The sequence below is a fragment of the Triticum dicoccoides genome, chromosome 7A (assembly GCF_002162155.2).
Source record: "Triticum dicoccoides isolate Atlit2015 ecotype Zavitan chromosome 7A, WEW_v2.0, whole genome shotgun sequence".
In the NCBI taxonomy this organism is placed as follows: domain Eukaryota; kingdom Viridiplantae; phylum Streptophyta; class Magnoliopsida; order Poales; family Poaceae; genus Triticum; species Triticum dicoccoides.
This window is the reverse complement of record NC_041392.1, coordinates 37,470,901-37,488,671: the sequence shown is the minus strand read 5'-3', so window position 1 is coordinate 37,488,671 and position 17,771 is coordinate 37,470,901. Positions and strand designations below refer to the sequence as shown.

At 48.2% G+C, this 17,771-nt stretch overlaps 1 protein-coding gene and 1 pseudogene across 1 annotated transcript; both read right to left on the bottom strand.

Moving 5' to 3' along the window:
- Nucleotides 1-2,878: 2,878 nt before the first annotated feature.
- Nucleotides 2,879-3,512, bottom strand: LOC119331683. The gene has a single exon (XM_037604846.1). It carries the CDS (start codon nucleotides 3,321-3,323, stop codon nucleotides 3,042-3,044), a length of 282 nt encoding a protein of 93 aa, XP_037460743.1. The 5' UTR covers nucleotides 3,324-3,512; the 3' UTR covers nucleotides 2,879-3,041.
- Nucleotides 3,513-10,059: 6,547 nt separating this feature from the next.
- LOC119332990 lies at nucleotides 10,060-17,089 on the bottom strand (annotated as a pseudogene).
- Between the last annotated feature and the right edge of the window lie 682 nt (nucleotides 17,090-17,771).

Below are 17,771 nucleotides of genomic sequence, written 5' to 3'. Positions count from 1 at the left end.
ACATCCCTACGGCCCTACCACGTTGAACCTTAACTACCCTGCCACAATAATGTACTAGCGATGCAGACAACGAAAGCTTATCCACATGATCAAGGCGAAATGGGTCTCTTACTCTCATAGGAACACGGACAAATCATAAGAGAAGAGCTTGGTTAATTTTATACACGGGCACCACAAGCTGTGGCTTCAGTTAGAAGCACGAGTCAACAACGGATTTACGAATGATCACACCGGCCATCAAAAGAAGAAAGAATTAGTTGTCACACGCCCGGCTACACCAGGAGCAGCTCGTGATTCACCGATCAATGGCAGACGATGGTCTCGAAGCAGTCAATCCCATCAAAATCGGGCGCGAAACACGGCGTTGGCGGCGACGATGGCGGCTGCAATTTCCCCTTGCCCGGCTGCTGCTCTGTTCCCGCCGGCAGACCGCCCTGTTTCCCCTGTTGTCCTGGTCAGGCTGATATCTTCTATTCCCGAGTAGCTATAACTCATGAAAATCCCTAGATGACACTCATTGCGTCGAAATGTCGACCGCAAGCATAAGGATCGAGCAAACTGGGCTGGCCCATTTACCTGATTTTCGTTCGGTTTTGGATCCTTCTAGCAGGGGCATTTCCTATTTGGCGCCACAGGCGCCAGTTAATGTGCATTTTATTAATTGGCGCCTGCGGCATCTGTAAATGGGCCAGCCCATCTAGGAGCCGGTGGACGATCTTTTTTTGAAAATTCTGTGAACTCTTTTGTATATTGATGAACTTTTTCGAAATTTAATGAACATTTGTCTTGAAAATGGGTGAACTTTTTTTATTTATGAACTTTTTTTCAGTTCCATGAACTTTTTCGAAAAATACATGAACTTTTTTTCAATTTCTATGAATTTTTTCCAATTTTATTGAACTTTTGCTAAAATGGATGAACTTTTTTTCAATTTTAATGAACTTTTTTTCGAATTGATGAACTTTTTCAAAACTGATGAACCTTTTTTAAAGATATGAACGTATTTTTTCAAATGGATGAACTTTTTCCTTTAAATCTTTAAACCTTTCTTCATTTCATATTTTAATTTTCGTATCAATTTTTTTTGAAAAAACTTGGGGCAGCACGCTAGTGGGCCGGCCCATGCTAGCAGCGCTGTAGGGGCCGGATCATTAACGGGCGCCTGCAGCGCTGTATTGGAGCTCCCTCTAGCAGGTCCCTGTTCAGTTTTACCAGAATTGAAAACCTTCTAGAATGCCCTCTGAACCCTTTTTTCTTTTTTTTCTATTTCTATTTCTTTTTATTTTCCTTTCCTGTTTTCTCTTTTTCCATCAATTTTTTCCGTGTTTCTTTTTCGTTATTCCTTTTTTGTTGTTTTTGTTCTTCTCTTTCAAAAAAAGTATAAATTTATAAAAATGATTTTTTTTAAATGTTTTGATTCCTTCCAATGTTTTATCATAGAATGACATTCGTGTAAGCCGTGGCAAAAAAAAAACGATGCTACCAAATGCTTTTAAAATAATGTTTGCGGAGCTGCTATTTTTTGTGCCACACCTTCAATGAATGTCAATCGCTATCGAACCTTTGCAAGCAATCTAATGTTTTTTATTAATGCTTTATCAAAAAAATATCAGAACTTTTTATTTCACTGTTTAATCGAGCCCATGTGAGCTCAAGCACAGCAAAACACTTTTGATAAGATTAGCTATTAGATTAGTACTTCTCTAAGCATCTCTCTTTCTCTATCCTTCTATTTATTGCATTTGATTAGGAGTACGCATACAGATAGGGAAGGAGGGACTACTCCCATGAACCTTCACTTGCCTGAGTAATGCTCGTTATATATACGTCTACACTCACGTGAACATATAACAAGTCCAACGGTGCATCTACACTTTGATATTTACATCTTCTGTCTACATGGGAGTGCAAGTAAGTTGTACACATGGAAACAGAGGAAACGAGTGAAGAAACATAAGGGCGGACAATCAATTGGGAATCAGAAGCATCGGCAGCAAAGCATTTCGCCTGAATGAACTTACTCGCTTCTAGTGTCCTCATCACCTCTATAGAATCCAAGTTGGCTGCGCGAGGATATGGGGCGCCAGAAACACATCCACTTGTTTTGGCGTTGGGCGCACAATGTTCCGGATTTGGTTTCTCTGGACACATCTCTACCGCAAGGAACCTAGAAAAGCTTTGCAGAATGATCGGGATCTACTGTAATCACGGGGACTTGGGTCTCCATGTGGACTTGATTTGCGCAGATGCAGAGGCCGAGGGTCCTCCTCCTTTTCTAAAAAAAAACTTGATTTGCTCAAAATTTGGAAGAGACCGAGGGTTCGATCACACTTGTATACACTACATGTAACGTCTAGTGACTCACTGATGCCAGGTGACGGTCTCGAAGCAGCCGATCCAATGGAACAAGGGCGGGAACCGTGACCCCGATTTCCCGTGCCAGGAGAGCCGAGCCAGCCAGTCTATTGGCCTGCAGTAAACACCCTTTTTTCTTCTGAATTGTCACCACGGCAAAACACACACACGAGACCAGTAGATCAGGGCGGCCGCTGTTGAGCCAGCGCGCGCAACCAAACATCAACGTGTGCACGCTAGTCGTTTTCTTGAACAGAGCATCATCTCGACAGGCTTTGAGCATGAGGTTCAGAGAAGGCGTCGATTCTCTCAAGGTGCAGCAAGCTACAGAGTGAAACAAATGGACTGCCCTGGTGATAGTAGGCAATAGTTTTGTTAGAGGCAATCAAGCTTGTCTCTTTGAAGCTTCTCCACATGGCTAGGTCCACTACCAGCAAAGTTGTGCTCTCCGTTCAATTCTACTCCGCCTTAAAAACCAAAGCTTGTCCGAATAATCGCGGCGAAAATGGGCTTCTTTGTGCCATATGAAAGAACTTGGTTTATAGGCAGCTCTGTATTCTGTACAACATCCGGCTTCAGTTAGAAGCACAACTTAACAACGAATGAACATGCCGATAGTATGAAGAAGAAAGAATTAGTAGTCACACGCGCGGCGGGAACAGGAGCAGATCGCGATTCATCACCGATCAATGGCACACGATGGTCTCAAAGCAGTCGATCCCATCAAACTCGGGCGCAAACCGTGGCGGCAACGTCGACGGCGACTGCGATTTCCCTTTGTCGTGCCGCTGCTCTGCCTCCCGCGGCAGACCGCCCTGCTTCCCTTGGTGCTCTGCTCCAGCCCGGTCGTCCACCTGCAGCTTCCTTCCCCGCCAGGACAGCCGAGCCCAGCTGCCGCTGGCGCCGGTGCCGAGGGCGATGTCGGCCGGCGATGCACTCAGGATGGAGAAGGCCAGCACCTTGTCCATACTCGATAGGAGACGGGGATGATTCCGGCAGCAGCTCAGGTGGCCGACGCTTTCTTGCACGCAGGCTCTGTGACTTTGCTTCAATCAATTGGTGGCTTTGCTTGGGTTGTTTCTTGCTGGGGTTGGTGAAGGGAGAAAGGCCACGCGACCCGGCTTATATACGGCTTGGTGGCAATTGGCAAGGAGGAAGCTTTGGGCATGGCGGTTTCCTGCGCTGCGCTGGAGGAGACCAGAATATTGGTGGACGCGGCTGCGAGGGGTAAGGAGGTGGTGACGCACGCGGTGGCGTGGTGGCGGTTGCAACCGTCTCACTGTTTCACGCGTGTTTGTCTTCTGTTCCTCCTGCTGCTGCTCCTGGTCCCACGCGGTCCGCGGCCGTGGCATGAGCTACCGGGCCGAGTGCCTACTACTACTCGTCAGGGCCGCTCTCCGTCGGCGCTCGCCAGGGCCGCTCCCCGGATGCAGCTCCGCCTTTGCATCTCGATGTATCTCATACCCCCTGGTTGCAGCACCGCCGGGGTGAGGGTTCCAGCATCGTCACCGGCCGCTATCATAGCTCGTCATGCGCCCATCGCAGCACCGTCACACAGCTTTGTCGTTTGCCGCTCGCCATTGTTAGCCACTGTTTCCTGTTTGAAGCTTTTTTAAAAGCGGGTTGTAGCTTTTCTTGTGGCCGGTTGCAGCTTTTTTCGGCTGCGCGGTGGTCGAGCTCCGGCTACCCCGTATCTGTGTGAAACTTTTTTTGAAGCCGGTTGTAGCTTTCTCGCTGCCGGTTGCATCTTTTTGCGCTACGCGGTGGCTGACCTTCAGCTATCCCGTATCCGTTGAAGCTTTTTTCAAAGAAGGATGTAGCTTTTTTGGTTGCCGGACGTAGCATTTTACAGTACTGGTTGCAGCTCTGATGTACGTCCGTTGAAGCCCATTCTTCCTCAGGTTCCAGCAAAAAATGCCATCGGGCATAGCATTTGGCGTTGACGGTTGTAGCTTCGATGTGCACTGGTTTAACATCTGATTTCTCTTGTCTAGAGCTCGTCGTCTTTGCCGCCGGCAGCTACTGGTTGCAGCAAGCGTGGCCTCTGGTTCCAGCATCTTCAAACTCCGGTCGCAGCCAAAAAACTACAGGTTATAGCACCGGAGCCCTTTGTCTCCACCACCGGCAGCTGTTGATCGCAGCAAACATGGCCGCCGGTGAGGGGAGCTTGCAGTGGTTCGTGAGCAGCGTAGAGAAGAGAGAAAAATCGTGGCTGTAGACAGCAGAACATGTCGTGGCTCTGGAGGTAGAAGAAAGACAAAAGGAAAGGCCATGGAAAGGATAAGGATAAGAGGGCGGTTATGCAAGGCCCACCACGTGCACGCGATGGGTGGTTTCGCTGGAGCCAGCGTGGCGCGCGATCCGGCCGAAAGTTCGGCCGGCGCGCCGGCTCTAAACGTTTTCCTAATCTATGCGTTTGGTTTTGGGAACTTTTTAGCAGGTTCCTGTTTGGTTTTAACGGAATTGGAACCTTCTAAAATGTTCTCTCGACCTGTTTTTTCTTGATTTTCTGTTTCTTCTTCTTTTATTTTTCGTTTATGTTGTCGTTTTTCCTTTAGTTTTTTTGGCGTTTCTGTTTCGTTATTTCTTTTTTGTTCTTTCTATTTTTCTCTTTACAAAAACGCATAAATTTATAAAAACTGGATTTTTCAGAAAAAAAAATGTTTAGAATTTATTAAGTATGTTCTTTTTTCCCCAAAAAATGTCAAAAAATTTATGTACTTTAGCGCATCTCCAAAATGGCCCCTCAAAGTGCCAATAAAAGGTCCGGTCTAGGTGGTTTGGACACTTTCCGCCATCCATCACGGTCTGCTTAACGTCCATGGACTATCCGCATGTTCATTATGTGTGAGTCCTAACACCATGTAAGAATCCGCTTGGCCCACTATCAGCTGAACCACATGTCCTCACGACCCATGTGTTTTGTCCTCGAGGTCCGTTTGGCTCCCGTATCGTGTCCGTGGTCGGACGCAGTCCGCGAACAAATACCATATCCATTTTTGGATCTGCGTTGAAGATGTCCCTATTTGGCCAAAATGTTTTCAGGAGAGTATTATAGAAGAGGCCACATAGCTGTTTGTAGAAGTAATCTAGGGTCCTTAAAAAATCTCTAACTTTTGTGGGAGCCATGGCTCGTCCTGGTCTCCCATGGCTCCGGCATTGTTATTGATTCGTAGATCAATGCTCAACCATGTGGCACCAGCCCACTACTACTACCCGGGTACTATAAATGTCATTTCTCCAACCACACATTTCATCTTACAAATGCCACTAAAAACGCTTGCAAGTATCACCATTTCCCATTCCTCTCTCTATAACTTCGACAATGTGTGCGCTAGATTGTGAGTGTCTTGATGAATATGTTGTGGGATTGGAAGATGTTAGGAAAATTGTGTTACGAATGACTCCTCAAGTCTGCATGAACTTGAGGGTACCTCACACTGGAGATTCATTTCCCGGGTGGTCGTGCGGCCAAACATTCCTTCCCTTCTCTAGAGCATCTGCACCACCATTTTATCCAACGACATAGTTATATGACTGTTGTGGGTAATTGGTAGGCCCGTATTAAGTTAATTTAGTATGTGTACGAACTAGGCATCATGGGCTTTAGCTACAATCTATTGCCGCCACATATCTCAGTTCAGAGGCAGGGATACTTTCTTCAGACAACAGAAAGAGATAACAAAGCAAGCTACTCACAGAAAATGAGTTATTTTTATTCGTGTGAGAAAAAACGATTTGAAATAGACAAGTGTCTAATGAAATTGTCCACATGTAACCTCCTTTAAAAAAATCAACTTGAATATATAATCATGCAATGGAACTGTCTCAAACAAGATGTAAAATTCAACTATTCTTAGCTAAAATTTTGTAGGCACGATGCCCATTAAATAAAAATTATGAAGATTGTTCCATTTCCATTCCAGAAACAATTCTTGTTTGATTCAATTGGGTTTGGTCATGACATGATGTATCGGTTGGGTCTTGCCGATAGGTGGGCTTTATCAATTCACATTTGACGCTTAATATGTTGAATAGGTGGGAAAATGCGCATCCCTCACGCATCTTTGTCCGGCCCACTTATCTTGTTGTTCTTTCTTTCTTCCTGTCTCCTTTATTTTACTTTTTACATTTCTTTTTCTTTCATTCTCACCTCCTTTTACATTTGAAGCTTGGGCAGGTGGCAAGTACGACTACAGTGGCACATGGTGAACCCGAGAAAGACAAAGTTCTCTCTCTCTCTCTCTCTCTCTCTCTCTCTCTCTCTCTCTCTAGACTACTACAGTGTGTGGGGTTGGAGATGAATGAAAAATGGCCCTTGGGTGGAAGATTGTGCATTGTATGGGCTCGGCCTTCGGTCCAACCGATTTCGAAAAAAAATGGGTCTGCTTTCACATATCAGACCGGCTGTAACGAATTCTAAAAAAGACTGGCTGTAATTTTTATTATCAGGCCTAACTCTTATGGTCCGGTCCAGTCTGGTCCATGAGCGGCCCAAAAAAGCTCGATCGTTCAGGATGCTGGCGGACCCAGTTTCTCCTAGCCCGTGGGAGCTTCTATATGGTGTGGTATGCGCTAGGAAGAGAGGCAGTGTGTACCCTCCAACCCCACCCCCTGCGCATTGTTGGGCCGGCCTATGCTCGGGGCGGGACGCTCGTTGTGTTTTTCCTTCTTGGTTTTTTCTTTTCCTTTTTATCTTCTGTTTTTTTATTCTGTGTTTAAATAATCCGGGATTACAAAAAGGTTTGAAAATTTAAAAAAAATTGAATTCTCAAAAACAGTTCTTGAATACAAAAAAGTTTGCAATTTAAAAGAGAATTAATATTATTTATTTTATTTCATTTTTATTTTGGTGAACAATTTCTTATGAGCATTTTTAATAATGATGCACACTTATTTCTATTTAATGAGCATATTTTGAATTTGTTGGACATTTTTTTATCTTGATGAACAAAATTTGTATTCAAGAACTTTTTTTAAATAGGTTGCATTTTTTTGAATTTAATAGTCATTTTTTTATCTTGATGAACAAAATTTGTATTCAAGAACATTTTTAAAAAATAGGATGAACAAAATTTTGAATTTGATGAGCATTTCTTGAACTTGATGACGAAAGTTTGTATTCAAGAACATTTTTTTGAAAATATGCTGAACAAATTTTGATTTTGGTGATTTTTCTTTAAACGATGAACAAAAGTAGAATTTATGAACATTTTTTATTTCTACGAACAATTTTTAAATATGGTGAACAAAACATTGAATGTTCATGAAACTTGTTTATTTTACTGCAGGATGTGTGCATGATTTGTTTTGAAATTGTATGAAATGTTTCATCGAACTGTGCGAACAAAAAGAAGAAAGTCAATTTTGTAGGCTGAGATATCGTAATTCTTTGCACGTCTCTTCGGCGGTCTTTTAAATTTTATAGAGCACAGTCCATATATCTTTTAGTAATTTCACATACAACGAGTCTAATAGAGTTACTATGTATCATGGCCTGATGGCCCAGCGGTGGTTCCAAGCCTACACGGCCACGTGGATAGCCAGAGGTTGCAGCAGCGCCTTTGGAAACTTTTCTGAGAACCGAACGCTGACATCACTCTATTACTTGCATGTCTTGTAGATTTCATAGAGTTGACCTACAGGATGGCTATTGGATTTATTGGGCATGGTTATATTTTCTTCTTATGTCTCTGGTTCCCACTTCTTTGTGCATCTCTTTCGTTCTTTTCTTGTGGTCATGCGAGTGAATCTGTGGATCTCTTGCGGTGTTCTTGTGTGAAGATACTAATACATATGGGATAAAACATCCCATATGTGTAGTTTCGGCTGAGTTATTTATTGGTTGGTGGGTTATTTATTGGTTGGTGGCTGACCGGTTGTTTTTGTTTCGGCGGTATTCTTTATTGGTCAAAAACGGGTGTAGTTTCGTTTGCCTTTGTTTCCCCGGCTTGTTTGTTTCAAGTCCATCTGCACCCTGCATTTCCCCTTATTATGTGTGGCATACATATATTATATTGGAGTTGTCCATACTAGCATATCAAAACGGTGTTTAGAACCGATTGTCAAAACATGCTGTCTTTCATCAAAACGATAAATCTAACACTAAGAGAGTAACATTGTTGCATCGATGATTATCTGGTGAACAAAGCAAGACAATTCCTTGCACGAGACGATAAGGTACATGAATTCCTCTAATTTCTTTGTTAAATAATATACTAAAATGTTATTGTATCATCGGCAACACATTTTATTATATTCTTGGAAGATAGAATACTTGCCGACTCGTCGAAGCCTAGCTTTATTATTGTCAAACCTTAACTAATAAGATTCCCATGCTGATCAAGCCATAGCTCGTGGTAGTGGCCAACACAGTAGACAATATCATATAGCCAAAATATAAATCCTAGCTAGTTGACAAGGAACAAGTTTTCTCACAGAAACTATTTCAAAACTTCTCTCGGTACCAAGCGATTCGGAGTTGCTAACTTTAAGTTGTTGAACTAAAACATCTCGGTTACTATAAGTCAGCCAAGAGCGAATGAAGAGCCACCGCAGTTGACTTGCAATTCTCGCAAAGGCGCCGAAGGCTGAAGGTTGAGGCAGCAACTTTCGTCATAGCCATGTCATGAGCACTAGGGAACCGCATTAGCCCATCAACAAAGGGATTACACACATCTTGGTGCAAGAGAACCTCATTCGCAGAGTCATCATCACGGACGGCATCCATCAAGTGGGAGATGCAGGCGCTTAGGCACAATAACTCAGTTACATGCATGCTCATAGTCGAGGAGCTACGAAACACGACCATGCACCCCCAGAATGCCACTGGTAGAGGAAATATCTCGGAGGATCGGGCCGAGGCATCTCTCGAGATTGACAGTCCATTTGCACTTCGATGCGTGTGCCTTGCGACCTATGGAAAACTTACAAGATTGAGTGGCTAATTACTCAATGTTGCTCATGTTCTGATGTCTCCAATTCCCGTTTGCATAACTTATTTTTCCCACCTTCCCCTTTGTTCATGTGTGGTCATTGCCTGTATGAATGAAACAACTGGGCTTGCTATCTACTTTGGCGAAGTTGGGATGGTATATGTATAAGGGAGAGGTCGGAGGCCATCATTCACACAATTGTAACATGTTGGTTGAATATTCATTGTCTATCCGTGATGATTTGAATGACCATGGGTGTTGGGTTGGCATACGTATAAGGAAAAATTGCACTGCATACGCCCCATATGACCATGAGTACTGTAAACAGATTATATTAAATGATATGGGGAAAGCAGCCCATATGGCCCAGCGATCATGGCAGGGACTGAGAGAGCGGGACATTCGACTGTGCAGCCATGGCTCCTTCACAGTAACAACCTACTATACCATTAGCTCAATAATTCGTTCGGTGCGCATTGGTGACCACGGAGCAGCAACTCCAGTGCTCTGCCCGATCCATCCAAAGACACCTACTCCCTCCGTTCGGAATTACTTGTCTCAGAAATGGATGTATCTAGCTGTGAAAGCCTAGTGCGCTACGGAACAAAATCTTGACGCCCATCGACCATCATTGCGCCGATGCTGCACAGCACAGACCACGCCCACCTGCTCACGAGACCCGTGATCAATGCCCATGGCCAATCCAGGACAATCTTGTGCACTCCCTGTGATCATTTCCATCTCGGAGCGCATTGTCATTGTGCAACGCCTACACCTGGGGTGGACGCAGCCGTGTACTTACCTACATTTGTGCAATGGTTGTTCACCCAGATTTCCAATAATTGTACTCTCAATGTTTCAAATATGCTAGTAATGCTAACCAAGTTTGAACGAAACCGAGCAGAGAAATGGACAAAATGACATCAAATTTGAACATCCAAAACATTGTCCGCACGCAGCCATACCAACAATGAACCAGCCGTATATATGTCCCCAGAGGACCAAACCGGACCACCATGTTTGGGCTCACTGAGTCTATACAGGACACGCTCCCATGGCCATGGATGTCCCGAGCAAGGAATCCAATGCTGGAGTGGGAGGAATGCTACTGCCCCTAGCGCTAGAGTGCAGCGGCAGTGAAACGAACGAAAAGCTACTAGTCGTGGTCGAGCGCGTTGGGGCCGGAGCAGTAGCTGCGGTAGGGGTCCAGACCCAGTGTGTAAGACAATAAGATTTGGGGGAACCAGCACAACCCTCTAGGGGTGGCTTATCTCATTATATATAATGGATGTGTTACAATACGTACATAAGAACAGAAGCTATACATAGTCTAACACCCTCCCTCAATCTTAGCCACTTTCTAAAGAACTGAGAAGGATAAGATTGCGCCTACAAGCCTCAAACTGTGGCAGAGGTAAAGGCTTAGTGAAGATGTCTGCAAGTTGATCCTTAGATGAGATAAACTTGATCTGGAGTTGCTTCTGTGATACACGTTCCCGTACAAAGTGATAGTCAACTTCAATGTGTTTCGTTCGGGCATGAAATACTGGATTTGCAGAAAGGTATGTAGCACTGATGTTATCACACCAAAGAATAGGAGGCTGTGGTTGAGACAAACCCAACTCCTGAAGCAAAGACTGCACCCAAATAATCTCTGCAGTAGCATTAGCCACAGCCTTGTACTCAGCTTCAGTACTGCTACGTGACACAGTAGCATGTTTCCGAGCACTCCAGGCGATCAAATTAGGGCCAAAGAATACTGCATAACCCCCCGTGGATCGCCTGTCATCTGGGCTACCAGCCCAATCTGCATCAGAAAAGGCCGAAAGGACCCGAGAGGAAGTCGGCCGAATATGCATACCAAATGTCAGGGTGAACTGAACATAACGAAGAATGCGTTTAACAGCAGCCCAATGAGTATCTCTGGGAGCCTGAAGATACTGACAAACCCTGTTAACAGCATAAGAGATATCTGGTCTCGTGATCGTCAAGTACTGAAGTCCACCAACAATGCTCCTGTACTCTGTGGCATCCGCAGGAGACAAAAGCTCACCATCAACAGCTGTTATCTTGTCGGTAGACGACATGGGTGTGGTGGTCGGTTTGCACTTCAGCATGCCCGCTCTTTGTAACAACTCCAAGGAGTACTTCTTCTGCGTAAGGACAAGACCAGTAGCACGAGAAGTGACCTCAACTCCAAGAAAGTAGTGAAGTTTCCCAAGATCTTTGACCGCAAAATCAGCACCAAGAGAGCAGACAAGAGCATCAGCAGCATACTGAGAAGAGCTGACAAGGATAATATCATCGACATATACCAAAAGATACATAGTGACTTCTGGCTTCTGTAGAAGAAATAATGAAGTGTCAGCAGTGGACGGCACAAACCCATGAGCACGAAGGGCAGAGGCAAGGCGGGCATGCCAGGCACGAGGAGCTTGCTTCAAACCATATAGTGCTTTGGAGAGACGACAGATATAGTCAGGACGATCAGGATCAGAGAAACCAGGCGGCTGTTTCATATAAACCTCTTCCTCCAAAAATCCATGTAGAAAAGCATTCTGCACATCAAGTTGACGAAGTGACCAACCACGAGAAACAACAATGGAGAGAAGAAGCCGAATAGTGGTAGGCTTGACGACAGGACTGAAGGTGTCATCATAGTCAAGACCATGGCGCTGCCGAAAACCGCGAGCAACAAGTCGCGCTTTGTAACGCTCAATAGATCCATCCGAATGCTTCTTCACTTTGAATACCCATTTTGAGTCAATAACATTTACTCGTGGTGGTGGAGGAACGAGAGTCCATGTCTTGTTACGAAGGAGAGCATGAAACTCCTGCTCCATAGCCTCTCGCCAATGTGGAATGCGCAGGGCAGCCTGATATGAGCGAGGCTCAGAAGATGGATCTGCAACAGCAGCAGCCAAACAAGCAGCCAACCAAGCAACCGTACCATCCTTACGTTCCTTAGGTTTGAAAATGCCACTGCGACTGCGTGTATGTGGTTGGGACACAGGAACCACCGAGGTCGACGGAGCAGCCTGCAACGGGCTGGAGGACGGCGACGTTGACGAGTCAGCCGGTGACGAGGAGCCAGACACAGTAGCCTCGGGGTCGGTCAGCGAAGAAGGCCGGCCCACCGGCGAAACCGGCAGAGCAGACGAAGCAGCTGGCGACGCCGGCGTCACAGACCGGGCCGATGGCGAGCCCGGCATAGTGGGCCGTGGCGCGGCCGGTGTCGCGGGCCGATCCGTGGATGAAGGCGACGTGAGGACGGCGTCGCGGACCCGAGCTGCAGGCGAAGACGGCGTGACGGGCCGAGCCGCGGGCGAAGACGGCGTGACAGGCCGAGCCGCTGAAGACTCGGCGGCCGCTGGCGAAGAGGGCCGAGCCGCTGGAGACTCGGCGGTCGCTGGCGTAGCGGACCGAGCAGTGGAGATGCTCGGTGCGACGGGCTCTTCGGGTGACCATGCATGGGCACGCGAATCGATGCCATGCAACATAGGGCGATCGACGTGCCCATCAGAAGGCGGCGATGATGATGGTGAATCCTCCAACAGCTCCAAACGAGCCCCACGTCCGGTTCCTGCACCATGGTTAGGTAACAGCAAAGGAGAGTATGCAACATCATCAAATTGGTCAGAAGCAACAGAGGATGAATGCAGAGATGGTGGTTCGACAGTGGACACAGGAAGTTTGGCAAAGGGAAAACATGCTCATCAAACACGAAGTCCCGAGATATATAGACACGATTAGTGGGAACATGAAGACATTTATAACCTTTATGAAGAGAGCTATAGCCAAGAAAAACACACTTCTTAGAACGAAACTCAAGCTTGCGCTTATTATATGGACGAAGATGCGGCCAGCAAGCACACCCAAATACCTTGAAAAAGGTATAATCAGGTTGTTCATTAAGGAGAACCTCAATGGGAGTCTTCATGTTTAAAACACGAGTGGGAGTACGGTTGATGAGAAAGCATGCAGTGGTGAAAGCATCATTCCAAAACCGAAACGGAACAGATGCATGGGCCAAAAGAGTAAGACCAGCTTCAACAATATGACGATGCTTACGTTCGACTGAACCATTCTGCTGATGTGTATGTGGACATGCTAAACGATGAGCTATCCCAAGCGATTGAAAGAAGGAGTTGAGGTTGTGATACTCGCCCCCCCAGTCCGACTGGACATGAACAATTTTGTGCTTGAGAAGACGTTCAACATGTTTTTGAAACTGAACAAAAATATCAAACACATCAGATTTGCGTTTAATAAGGTAAAGCCAGGTAAAGCGACTATAAGCATCAACGAAACTGATATAGTAATTATGACCACTGACAGAAGTCTGAGCAGGACCCCATACATCTGAAAACACAAGTTCTAAAGGATGTTTCACCTCACGACTGGACTCCGAAAAAGGAAGTTGATGACTCTTCCCCTGCTGACAAGCATCACACACTGCTACATCTTTATTACTAGACAAACTAGAAAGCTCATGACGACGCAAAATATGACGGACAATAGGTGTGGCCGGGTGACCAAGACGAGCATGCCACTGTGACTGAGAGACCCGAACTCCACTGAAAGCACGGGCGACGCCAGGATGCTCCAGACGGTAGAGGCCCTGGCACAACCGCCCACTAAGAAGAATGTCCCTCGTGCCCCGATCCTTAATAAAAAGATCAAAAGGGTGAAATTCACAAAGCACATTATTATCACGTGTGAGTTTAGGAACTGAAAGAAGATTATGGGTCACAGATGGAACTCGAAGAACATTGCGAAGCTGAAGACTCCTATTGGCATGTCTAGTGAGAAGAGATGCTTGACCAATATGAGAGATGTGCATACCTGCTCCATTGGCGGTGTGGATCTTGTCGGAGACATGATAGGGTTCACGAGTGTGAAGCTTCCCCATCTCGCTGGTCAGATGCTCTGTCGCCCCAGAGTCCATGTACCAGTGTGGATCGATGGAGTAGGACTGAGTGTGTCCCTGTTGCTTCTGCGGCGCGGGACGATCAGCCATGCCGACCTGACAGGCATTGTTGCGTGTATCTTTGCCGTCATTGCCAAGACCAAGGAAGCTTCGCTGGAAGCGCTTATGACACTTGGAGGCCCAGTGCCCATCGCGGCCACAAAGCTGGCACACACGTGGACCGCCAGCCCCCGGTAAGGTCGCAGTAGGTGGGGGGGCCGAGGCGGGCGACTGTGGCAGCCCCAAGGGAGAACGGGGTGATGAAGAAGAGCGGCCACCCTTGGTGGCGGCGTTGGCCGAGAGGGAGCCAGTGCCCCTGGAGCGGCGTGTCTCGACCCGTTGCTCAGTGAGAAGGAGCCGAGAGAAAACCTCGTGTGCCAGCATGGGTGTCGAGTTGCCCCGCTCGTTGATGATCTCGACTAAGGCATCATACTCCTCATCAAGACCATTGACAATAAACGAGTTGAACTCGGAGTCGGTGAGGGGCTGTCCAATGGAGGCCAATGTGTCGGCGAGGCCCTTGACCTTGTTGTAGAACTCAGTGGCAGTGGAGTCAAGCTTCTGACACTCTCCACGCTGACGACGAAGTGCAGAGACACGAGCCTGGGACTGCGCTGCAAAGGTTCGCTCAAGGATGGTCCAGGCCTCATGAGACATCTTCGTGAAGACAACAAGTCCGGCAACTGCCGGCGAGAGCGACCCCTGGATGGAGGAGAGGTTCGCCTGGTCCTGCCCCGTCCAGACGCGATGGGCCGGATTGTAGACCGGACCGTGCACGCTGTCTACCAGTGCGGGTGGGCAGGGAAGCGATCCGTCGACGTAGCCTAGCAGGTAGTGACTCCCCAAGAGCGGGAGAACCTGCACACGCCAGAAGATGTAGTTGTCGGCGGAGAGCTTGATGGTGATGAGATGACCGAAGTGAACCGGCGGCGGCGAAGACGATCCCATCGAGGGGGCTGCCTGGGGTGCAAACACCATGGAGGCAGCCGGAGGCACCAAAGCCGATGCGGGAGGAGGCGGGACCGCAGCCAGGGCGGACGCCGCAAAGCTCGCGCCGGGTCGGACGCCGCAAGGCCCGCGGCCGGGGCGGACGCCGCCAACCCCGCCAGCGGGGCGGTGTGATCCGCTTGCGGCAGGAGCGGCGGGACGACGCCCGCGGAGTCCGCAGCGGACGGCGGCGCCGCGGTGTGGACCACGAGGTCGCGCCCAAGCAAGGGCGCCGGCAGCGTGGAATAGACGGAGCCGATGCTCCTGGTCCCGATCGGAGCCGAAACGGCGACGGCATCGAGCGGGAGGTTGAGCAGAGCCGCAAGAGAGGCCGGGAGGAACCCCGCAGCAGTGGAACCAGTGGTGGCGGCGCTCGACATGGCGGCGGTGAAGGCAGCGGCGGCTGCGGCGGCGGTGCGGGTATTAGGGTTTGGAAGCGGAAGCGATCGTAACCTAGCGTGATACCATGTAAGACAATAAGATTTGGGGGAACCAGCACAACCCTCTAGGGGTGGCTTATCTCATTATATATAATGGATGTGTTACAATACGTACATAAGTACAGAAGCTATACATAGTCTCACACAGTGCACCAGGAACCTGCGCCCGCCGACGCCGTTCAGGTTGTACGACGCGCCGGACCACCCGTCAGTGAGCAGCTGGCCGGTGTACGCACCGCCACCGCCGGTGCCGTAGATGCCCCTCTCAGAGGTCGGCGATCTCGGTGGGGAAGGAGGGGTCCCCGCCGGCGTACCACGCGTTGGCCAGCGGGTTGGACGCCATCTCCGCCAGCTCGTGCGCGATGACGCTCACCATGCCGTCCACCCCCGCGTCGCCGTTGGGCGGCGCCTCGGGCCGGCGCCCCGGCACGTAGGCCGGGATGGCGAACGGGTAGGCGCACACCTCCGGGCACCGCCCTGTCGAGTTGCCCACCCACGCGTAGGGGAGCGTGTAGCCGACCACGGACGGGAAGGTCAAGTAGTGGAAGCCGCACACCTGCCCGCAGAAGTTCTCCATGTGGACCTCCGGCGACGTCAACACCAGGTACACCCCGCCGGCGTCCACGGGGAGCGGCCCCACGGCTAGAAAAATGTCCTACACATGGACGACCATGATTTTGGTGTGGGGAAAAAAGAGGAGAGGTACAAACTCTTGTTGGATGCGCAAAAGGAGAGGATGAATTGAGACCGAAAGATGATGGAGAAGAAGCTGAAAATTGAGAGGGAGAAGAATGAGTTGGAGAAGCAAGAGGCGGCCATCTAATGGGAGCTCGAGAAGGCTAAGGCATTTTATATGATTGAGCCTGAGAATGAGAGATTGCAACTCGCACGGGACGTGGAGGATGCGAAGATCATGTTGGCGGATGAAGGCCTCTTGTATGAGCACGCAAATAAGTGACCTGTGGAGAAAAAGAAGGAGATCAACGACCGTAGTGAGTATGAGGCGGCGAGGACGGCTACGACAAAACGGAGCATGCGACAAAGATGGCGTCAGAGCATGTGGCCGGGTGGTCAAACCCCTACCTACGCAAGCAGTGGTGGAGCTAGCATTTGACAACAGGATGGTCCGCCCCAATTTTTTTATAGCAATATGAGATGTGATTGTTCTAACTAATTACCAATATCACATAAAATTAGATCAATATGGTCTTACAAACATACTAAAATTCTCAATTAAAACTCTGTTTTGGACAAAGAATCTACATAGTACATACTACATGGACCATAATACATACCTTGAGAAGTTCGTCAGTTTTTTCTTCGGCCACATCCAGCGGATCCTTCTTCCCTATCTTCAAAGCATGTCTATGAAAAAGAGAAGCAATGTCCCATGTCCTCTTCATTCTTCAATATTATGCAATAATAATTTCTTTTCTACCTATCACAATAACACAATTTAACACACAATGATGTGCAACGTTAATCAGTCCGTGAAATGGTAGAAACCCTAAATTAAAGAAGAAACAAAAATTACAATTGGGGAATGAGGGCAGTGGGCGAGCTCTGAGCTGGATACGTCAAATCGGGCGACCACCATCTGTGCTGGAAGCCTGGAAAGGCTAGGATACCGACAAGGCAGTGCCACGGCAGCCGTTCACTTGCAATGGCCGGGGGGCAGAGCCGCAACCCACAAGGGCGAAGGTCGGCAGCCGGCAGGGGGCGGGACGCTATGGGTGCGACTGGATCCAAGCGCCGGAACCGCGGAAGGGAGAGACAGGAGCACATGAGGGAGGAGCGGCGAACGAAGGCGGCGTCATGGCACGGCTGAGCGCGGGCGTCGGGACAGGGCGGCTCCGCAGCTGGTTCGGCTCGATGTGAGGGCCTGATTGGGTACTTGCGTTCATCCTTGGTCAACAAATAAGCGTTATTGGCCATTTTTTCTTTGGCCTAGTTAGGGATCCATAGGTATAGAGACTGATCCAGAATTCCAGGGTGGGCCGCGCCCACCCTGGACATCCCTGCAGCTTTGCCCTGTACGCAAGCACCCAAACATACATCGCAGAACTTTGCACATGCTGCCCAGCG

Bases quoted from the DNA above. Each gene is read 5' to 3' on its own strand.
- LOC119331683 (XM_037604846.1), bottom strand. From the start codon at position 3,323: ATGGACAAGGTGCTGGCCTTCTCCATCCTGAGTGCATCGCCGGCCGAC.